We start from the raw sequence: 9,009 nt of genomic DNA, 5'->3' as shown, positions 1-9,009 counted from the left end.
TTATACTGTGGTATATCTAGACTGCTGGTTGGCGGAGTGGGGGTAGAGCTCACGTAGAAAAGGATGCACTCTGTTTCGTGTCTGTGCGTTCTCTCTCGCACACGCGAAAAGAGGGGATAAGGGGAAGCAGTTACTAACCTGTACGTATAGTATAATTGAAGTATAATTGTAACTAATGAAAGAACGCGCATAATCGAACTGTATTTACTTCATTAATTACACTAATCGCTTTGTTGTGTTATTGCGGCACGTGTGGCATTCATCGTTCCCTTTAACCTAACTATCTGTCGTACAGGTTAGTAACTGCTTCCCCTTATCCCCTCTTTTCGCGTGTGCGAGAGAGAACGCACAGACACGAAACAGAGTGCATCCTTTTCTACGTGAGCTCTACCCCCACTCCTGAAATTTGAGAGAACCAGCAGTCTAGATATACTATGTCTATGGAGCACACCATGTTATCCCTTCCACCATGTGTCGATGTGTTCACGGCAGTTTACTGGTTTACTGAGATGTTTGAAGAGGAGTGAAGTCATATGTTCGCGCACGGTATAACCTAAAAATGGAGCACGCTGAACAGTTCTTTGTAACAGTCACACAACGTATATTCAGTAATTGGACAGCACTGAGAGTAAGCTTCTGCAGTCTCCGATCTCAAATTAAATTCTCCAAAGCAACCGCCTTTTGCACCTCAAAATATTAACATATCGTTTTCCTTGTTTTCTATCAACTCCTAAATACTATTCATATTTTTCTTGTGCATAAAACAAGAATAAACAGACGTCTTTTTTAAATGTAGAAATGTACAGGATGTAAGGATTAACGCTACAGAAAATTGAAGGGCTCCAAAGGAACAAGAAACCATTAAAACTCTTCATCATCTCTTCAATCATAGAGAGAAAAGATTTGAAAAAGTTTACAGTAATTTTGCTTTCTTAAGACCAATTGGGATAATAGTATGCGAAAGAGTACGCGAAATGACAGTATAGTCCACGGCATTTTCGCAGAGGGAGAAACTAAAGAAACAATTGTCTCTTCAATTTTCTGTATTAACTACCTTACACTCTGTGCGTACTATTGCCAAGTTTAAAAGATTGTTACTTCGTGTAATTAAACCGTATTTATTTTTAGTTAGCGGTGGAACATGATATGGGTTCAATAGAAAGTGCGAGGAACCTTTGTTCGAATGTGGCGCATATAATGTGCACGAATGGTTAGTTACTTACGATATTTCCTTAACACAACGACGATAACGTCGTACCGAATTACATTTTGTCGTGCTTTTCTAGAGGGCTTGACCACTGACGAGGTTGCCGATCACTTAGAGACTTGTATGGACGATCACTTTAACACAGAATTAGAGGATGATAGTAGTATACAAGTAGCGGAGGAATTGTTAAGGTTTTATCGATATTGCGTGGCAGGCGATCAGTTAACAGCACAGACGGAATTTGAAAAATTACCACCGCCGCAGTCGTGGCTGAGCTTGGAACGACCCGCTCGACCTACTCGGCCAGTGAGACACGAGCCCAGCAGCTCAGATGAGGGTATGGATGTAGATAAGAATGAGCAGGAGGAAGATGGATGGACGGTGGTCGCAAACAGGCGAAGCAAATAACTTGCGAGTTCGTTTTATACGAAAGATATCTTTATTTAGTGATTTTTTATGTATATATATATAAAAGAATGGAAAGACATGAAAGAAAAGAAGAAAAACAGGCGCATACATCGTTATATGCGCACATTCGTTCCACAATCATACGAATTTCAGAACTATGTATTATCTACAAAAATACAATTTTTACCTAAGCAGCCTTTTGAAGCATTGCTAAATGTCATTTAGCAAGTGCGTCTTCTATATCTGTAAACGGGAAATAAAAGGTCAACGTATGTTTTTATTCGTCTCGAAAAAATTGTATTTTGTAACATAAAAATTTTAAGGGCGCTACCTTTCCCATTTTGAGACAGATGGACGGTATAATAACCGTTGTGATATTGCATAGCTTGGCTCTTTTGCGGACTGTCTTGCTTTCTCTCACCGGGTCCTGCGAAGCTCAGTATCACTGGCAGAAATAGCAGTCCGTGAAACAGACCGAACACCACTACGGACGTGATCAACTGAAACGATACAAGATATATAACGTTTTCGTTTCTCTCGCAATAATTGTATTATATGTGATTATATACTTTTGATAGTATTATCAATACCTTGAAAAAAGTCGTGAAAACGTAAGCCTGGCTGAAACCTAGCAGGACGAATGCGAGGAATGTACTCATGCCACCGTTAAACACCGCCGGTCCAATGACGTTGAACGTCGCCAGTGCCCGTTCTGCAAGTGCAATAAGACGAGAAATTATAACAGCGCTCTGAAGAATTCTGCAGCCACGCGTTATTGAAGGAAAACTGATAAATCCTATCGAACAAAAAATGCTCTTTTACTCGGTGGTGAACAAAAATAAATGCTATTTCATAATGCAATATTGTTTCTAACGACCGTGCTTGCTGCCGCTCGTGCGTATAAATTCCAATGCCACATGCGCGGCGTAATCGACTGCCAATCCGGCGCACAATAGAATCATAATGGTCGACGACATTTCGATGGTCAGTCCCAAAAAGTACATCGAGCCCAAAAGATCGATTAGCGTGAACAGCACGCAGCACATCACCCAAAATGATGCGAGTAGATTCCTAAGTAGCACCAACGTTACGACCGCTACCGCCAATATCTCTAAGCTCAAGTTCCTTATCAGTTCTTCGCCGATGATCTGTAAAACCGATTAATCGGTTACATTTACCAATCGGTTAATACACTTGTGAGAAAATTCTCTTGAAACGGATTTCACCTTGTTCGACGCCCACGCTATGTAATCCAACGAATAAATCGCGAGGTGATCGTATCCCTGAGTAAAGTTCACAGAGTTCACGGCGTCCCTGATAGATTGCATAGCCCGTATTTGATCGGACGATGTGCTTATGGGAATGTGTTGCACTGGAATCTGCGATGTCTGAAAGCATCCCCTTCGTAAGGAGTTTGCATTTGCACAAATGCAAACGTTTTGCATTTGTAGATTATAAGATGTATCGTTCTGTTTGACATACCGTGATATTGTAGTCGTTAAACGGCAACTTGTTAAATTTCATGTTCTGGATGTACGCCTGGCCCTTCACCGTGAACATGAGGAATTCCGTAAGCGTGTTATAGTACTCGTCTTTATCTTCGATATAACGCACTGACGAGCGAGATATAATATTGCATTAGTAAACTCTACATTTAGGAAATGTACAGTACTGGCCAAAGTTATATCACCTTGCAATTTTTTTTTGTTAACATAACTTGCGTCAAAGTTCATCGAATTGCTCAAAATTTTACAGTAGACACCTGATAACAAGCGCGTCTTGTACGCGATGGGTAATGAAATTTGACAAAATACACCATGATTTTCGAATTTTTCATTCGTGCGCTTTAAAACTAGTTGTGCTCCAAAGAATGGAAAGGTAATATAATTTTGGCCGGTACTATATGTGCTATATGAGCAACTATAGTACATTTGCCAGTAGTGTTCAGCCATTCCTGATACGCCATGAACCATGGGTCCAGAGTACGATTGTTGACATACGGATTTTGCTTCAGATTCTCCACCATCTGGAACAATGCGTCACGATCCTCGTAATAGTCCACTCCCGTCAGGTATATGTTGACATTCTTGCCGTACTTGGGAAAATATTCCTTCAACTTGTTGTTAAATCGTATGGGATAGGACTCCTGATTTAAATAGACGAGCGGATCGAAGTTCTGGTTCAAGTGAAATATCGCCCACACGTTAACACCTAGTAGGACAGCGGTGACTAACAAGATGATCGCCTTCACCGATGTTCGCATCACACAAGGCCCGACGTATTTCTCAAAAACGTATCGCTGAAAGTTTTGCTTGCTGCATTCGTTCGGGCGCCAATTGGGTCGCGGCTGGCAACAGCAACCCTCCCGTTTCGCCGCCAATCGCCTCTCGTCGTACACCAGACAGCTGACGAAAAATGTGATCTCGTAGATATAAAGGAATAATATACCCATTGCGGCGAAAATACAAAAGGACTTCAGGAACGGCATCACCGTCGTCATACCAATTGCGAAGGCCACCATGTTGGTGAGCGACGTAACAGTGATGGACATACCTATAAAATTTGTTAAATGTATGTTGAATTGTATATACAGATTGCCTCAAAAACGTTTATCTCGACGATTCTATTAATGTCGTCGTCGAAAACGATCGCATGAACTTATTTCGTCGAGATATTCTTCAAGTTCCCGAAATATGTTCAAAATGCATTTATAGATATATCCGTGACGTGAGTTATTTCTATTTTTCTTCGACGTTGAGGCTTGTTAAGACTTTCGCACCTGATACTTGAATGGACTTTGCTATACGGGCGGGGATGTCTAAAGACTTCTCCGTCTCTGACGTAGTTTCGAGACTTTGCATGATAATAAACATGTCGTCGACGCCAATACCAAGCAGTAGAAACGGCAGGATCGGATGCACTGGACCGTAGAAGAATCCCATGTAATAGCACAATCCATAAGACGACAGGATAGCCTGGCCAACCACAGAGATACCTATGAGGGATAGGTATATCCGTTGCTGCATCGCGTTGCACCTGCCAATCATCACAATCACGTAGATAGTGATCAGTGACATCCCGCAGAATAACACAGTCATGTTACTGTTGACCACTTCGTGCAGCATGTCCTGATAACTGCGTAGCGTCACCGCATACATCTCCATGCCCGGCGGCAGGGTACGATTCGGGTGCAGTACCCTCTCGATGAACTCGACCTCCCAATCAGGTGAATGCGAATTGGACTTCTTCAGCAACCAGTATAGAATTGTCGCGCTAGCGCTCTTCACCCTCCCCTTCTGGTCGTATTCGACGCCGCCCAATAACGGTGCGATGTCAGATAATATGTCTTTAGTATTCCTGCACAGAGCGAATTAGTTCATGTAAAGAGAGAACAGAAAGAGAGATGTACATATATCAAGAGGAATGTAAAGCCATTAATTGTTAGTCGTCGTAAACAAAATTGTTTCGTTAAAAAATTCCGCTTCTAGAAACCAAGGAGCGCGTCAATTTACAATATGTTGTATAGTCTGTATCCTTATATTTCACGCGAAACTTCGAGCGATTCGATTTTATCGAATCTGCAAAATTCCAGTAACTTACTTATTTTGTAAAGTCGCGGTAACATCTTTCAGTATCCTGATCTTCGTTAATTTATCGATATTCCTACGGTCCTTCTGCCATATCTTCAGGACCGACTTATGAATACAGGGTTCCTTCGCCATCGTACTATTTATAATAGGCAGATATTCTTCGGGAAACTCAGTTTTATCCATGGTTTCCCACTTGTCATCTTTTTGAAACCACGTAAAATATCTGTAACACAAATATTTTATACACGTGGGGGGAAAAAATGCCATTGTATTAAATATCCAGATTATTAAGCAACTATCTGATGATTTTCATTCATTTCATAAATATTGTACATATAACTAATCATACTTTTGCATAATGAAGATACTAACCCAGCACACACGTCTTCCCAAGTATTATTATTTATCACTATATTCTTCACGTCTCTCTCGATATCTCTAATCTACAATTACGTACACAATCAAATGCAATTAAGAGATAACTCATAATGCGTTCCTTAATTAAATGAGTATTACAAAATTGACAATCATGATGAATTAAAATCGATCGGAGATTTTTTTAAATCTAACGCACATAGCTAGTTTGATTTAAAGGGAAAAAAAATCATGCGAATATAATCTCGATTCGGTGATCAGTGATTGTTGGTCGATTTTTATCTTAAAAATGTATTACAATGTAAACAGAAAATTTGATTGCGACCGTCGCGAATAAATGTGGTGACGATTAGTTGAATTATCGCGGAGAGAAGTGTGCATTAATATGGAAAAGAACCTTCGCTGATACTCGTATAATTCATGATCGCCTATGTACCGATCGCAGCACTTCGGGGTCCAGCACGTTGGGGGCAGTGACGATGAGACTTTCGTGCCTGAGATCGTCTCGGAAATACTCCTTCACCCACGCGGCATCCTTGCGAAATATAGAATCGACTGGCATGTAGAGTTCGACTTCGTCGATCTCCTCTCTCCACAGTATCAGCCCGAAGCCGCAGATGAGATTTAGGCACAGGGAAATTATCAGCCAAAGCCATGGTCTTGTGGCTATACTAAGTCCGATCCTGAAAGATACGCGAAAATAACGAAACTGGAAGACATCAAGAGACACACGGTAGTGCCTCGCGCCAAGTATACGCGTGGCGAAAATTAATGAGACATGAATATAGAACAGTGATCAGCATGATGAATGTATTATACGTGTATATATTTGCAACACGCAAGAGAGTAATTAAATGAAACGAACTAAAGCGTCCATTTTGTATTCGAAAATGTTATCAACTTGGGCGCAACTTGGATAAATGGATACATTCTATACATCGACTCATATAAATTCAACACATGATCAATATTGTCGTCGGACAATGGTAACCGATAAGCCGGCGCCGCGCGCCGAGGGGCAATGATCTCCGAATTATGTAAGACATTCTAAAATGTTGAAACGCAGACATTGTGTCAGGTTTGCTGGTCTTACGTAATCTGGTTTTAACCGACAATATTTCTCACTTTTTATTCCTCGATAGTTTTTGGGTCGTCATGAAACCTAATTTCTCCTTTGGCCCGCTATTGTCTAGGACAATTAACCCAGAAAATATTAAGACGAATGTCTTAAAACTTTTCAGTCTTATAAGGTTATCAAACGTCTTCCAGACGCCACATGCGTGTTATCTAAGAAGCTATTAATTAATCGCTAATTAGACATGAGACGGATATGTGCACTGTCGCACGAATGAATAGAGCTCTTCAGATTGTTTTGCATTGCCGTAAACGAGATATCTGACATTCACCAGAAATAAAATGTTCGCTCTTTGTTAATCTTCGCAATTTTGTTGAGTCTTTTGTCATACGTAAATGTGTAGTAATATACGTTGCTCGATACTGGCTCGAGTTTCGCTCGCGGCTCATTGCAAATTAAATGCATAAAAGAATTGCACGCAATCAGATAGTTCTCGGTTGACACGAAACCTAATTTCTCCTTTGGCCCGCTATTATCTAGGACAATTAACCCAGAGAATACTAACGTGTCATTAAAGAAACGTCTTAAAATTTTTCAATCTTATAAGCATATCGAACGCCTTGAAGACGCCACATACGTGTTAGCTAGGAAGCTATTAATTAATCGCTAATTAGAGATGAGGCGGATATGTGCACCGTCGCACGAATGAATAGAGCTCTTCAGATTGTTTTGCATTGCTGTAAATGAGATCTTTGACATTCATGGACGCGCCATTTCAAAGAAACTTCTACGAAGGCGCAACGAAAGAGATTATCGAGAGATTATCTGACGGTGCACGTTAAGCAAATTAACGGTTCCCGCGATTCCGAGGTTGTATACAAATGAAAAAGATGTACGAAAGGATAAAGTACAAAAGGCACAAATTGGACAAATATCGTTGATAATGTGTTTGAGAAATTACATGCATATCGAGGTTGGTTAGACGTCATAGTACAACTAGTAGGTCCACTCCGACACTTGTTTCGTTTCGCGTCGATCCCTTCTGCACATTCGGCATTGTTCTGGGCAGACCAATGAGAGAAAAGTTGTATGTGCGGTAGTGTGGCTTTGATGAGTACACACACACACACACACACACACACGCATCGCTGGAATACCACGTGATCGGGACCGCAAAGATCAAAGGGGCCGACAGAGAGTGGACCTACTAGTTATACTATGGTTGACGCTGTAATACATTTTGTTATATATAGAATAGTTAAACAACAATTAGCTTCCGAATTTGTACAAAGATTAATAAAACCTGAGATTTCACAAGCTAACTTTGTTCAGGAAGTTGCCAAATTTTGTATGTTAATTACAATTTCTGCCTTTTTAGCAACGTTAGCTCTCTGTGAACGCGAAGGAGGGAAGTTTCGAAGAATCTGCTGGGACCGTTTTTATCAAGGCGAGTCGCTCGAGCGAAATAAGTTTATTCTCGCAACCTTTTCGTGGAACTCGCTCGATTGACGACGAACAATACGAATCTACGCTTGCGATCGCGAAAATTGGCTGAAACCCGCGCTAACCCAGTTAATATATCTCATCATCTATTTCTCTCGTTTGGGACCGATTATCTCGACTCGTATGTGACTCGGAAATAGACTTACAGCGTCGTAAGACGAAGCGACGAGACGAGCGATCCAAGCCGCGTGCAATCGTGATACACCGCGGTATCAAATCGAAATGACTTCTCCTTTAAATACACGTCAAATGCATCGAGATACGCGATAAGGATTATCGCGAATTGTATAAATCGTATGAAAAATATATGTAATCTTTCGTCTTCTTCAACGACAAATACCTCGGCAGACTTGGACCCGATCTTTTCTTTGTCCCTCCGACTGTCTCCGAATGGCGTAAGTCACGACAGTGATAAGGATAAGAATTTCGGGATCGCACCTGGCCGCGTTGGAGATCGATAACGTAGCCAGTGTGATCAATGAGAGATAGCCCTTCCTAGTAAACACGCACATGGCCGTGTGTATTAAGATACACTCATCCCTCGATCTTCGCCGTACTATTATACTTTGCTTTCTGTTCCTTTTACGTAGTGAACAACCCCTCCGTTTGCGCGGCCGCTTTTTACACGCGGTTACAGAAAATATCTACATTGAATCAACATCTTCGCTACCGTTGCTCATCGTGGCTTGCTGAAACTATTTTGCAGCCACGACTATAAATTTCTGAAGCACAGAAACCGGTTTGCCGTCGCACCTGATAGGCACAATATATATTTAGCTGTCACAACTAAATATTGGCTGTCCATATTTTACCACTGAAATTTAATTGCCACGTGCAGTCTTTAGCTACGG

At 41.1% G+C, this 9,009-nt stretch overlaps 2 protein-coding genes across 6 annotated transcripts in view; one reads left to right on the top strand and one right to left on the bottom strand.

The window, feature by feature from the left end:
* Positions 1-404: 404 nt before the first annotated feature.
* On the top strand, positions 405-1,808 carry LOC105558506. Its single transcript, XM_012006216.1, has 3 exons — positions 405-628; positions 1,129-1,210; positions 1,287-1,808. The coding sequence occupies exons 1-3, from the start codon at positions 560-562 to the stop codon at positions 1,613-1,615; spliced, it is 480 nt and encodes a 159-aa protein (XP_011861606.1). The 5' UTR covers positions 405-559; the 3' UTR covers positions 1,616-1,808.
* Positions 1,646-9,009, bottom strand: part of LOC105558507 (patched domain-containing protein 3-like) — a 19,260-nt gene continuing 11,896 nt past the window's right edge. For 2 of the 5 annotated variants that reach the window (XM_012006219.1, XM_012006218.1), the window contains exons 2-12: positions 6,017-6,263; positions 5,578-5,648; positions 5,216-5,428; positions 4,395-4,972; positions 3,545-4,168; positions 3,098-3,228; positions 2,842-3,003; positions 2,493-2,763; positions 2,206-2,327; positions 1,947-2,115; positions 1,773-1,858 (exon numbers count right to left, since the gene is read on the bottom strand). In XM_012006219.1, the coding sequence (XP_011861609.1) occupies positions 1,833-1,858; positions 1,947-2,115; positions 2,206-2,327; positions 2,493-2,763; positions 2,842-3,003; positions 3,098-3,228; positions 3,545-4,168; positions 4,395-4,972; positions 5,216-5,428; positions 5,578-5,648; positions 6,017-6,263 (2,614 nt within the window). In that variant the 3' untranslated portion in view covers positions 1,773-1,832. Of the gene's footprint in view, positions 1,859-1,946; positions 2,116-2,205; positions 2,328-2,492; positions 2,764-2,841; positions 3,004-3,097; positions 3,229-3,544; positions 4,169-4,394; positions 4,973-5,215; positions 5,429-5,577; positions 5,649-5,977; positions 6,264-6,705; positions 6,770-7,616; positions 7,660-9,009 lie in introns of those variants that run through there. The other 3 variants (XM_012006217.1, XM_012006220.1, XM_012006221.1) reach the window with 3 other exon arrangements.

This window comes from Vollenhovia emeryi, unplaced genomic scaffold, assembly GCF_000949405.1.
Source record: "Vollenhovia emeryi isolate VEMERY1.0 unplaced genomic scaffold, V.emery_V1.0 DF939338.1, whole genome shotgun sequence".
Lineage (NCBI taxonomy): Eukaryota > Metazoa > Arthropoda > Insecta > Hymenoptera > Formicidae > Vollenhovia > Vollenhovia emeryi.
This window is presented reverse-complemented; position numbering and strand designations above follow the sequence as displayed.

Excerpts from the sequence above, each read along its gene's own strand:
- LOC105558506 (XM_012006216.1), top strand. The coding sequence starts at position 560 with ATGGAGCACGCTGAACAGTTCTTTGTAACAGTCACACAACGTATATTC. Across the intron at positions 629-1,128 it reads GTAATTGGACAGCACTGAGA|TTAGCGGTGGAACATGATAT; the intron begins GTAAGCTTCTGC and ends ATTTATTTTTAG. Across the intron at positions 1,211-1,286 it reads GCATATAATGTGCACGAATG|AGGGCTTGACCACTGACGAG; the intron begins GTTAGTTACTTA and ends GTGCTTTTCTAG.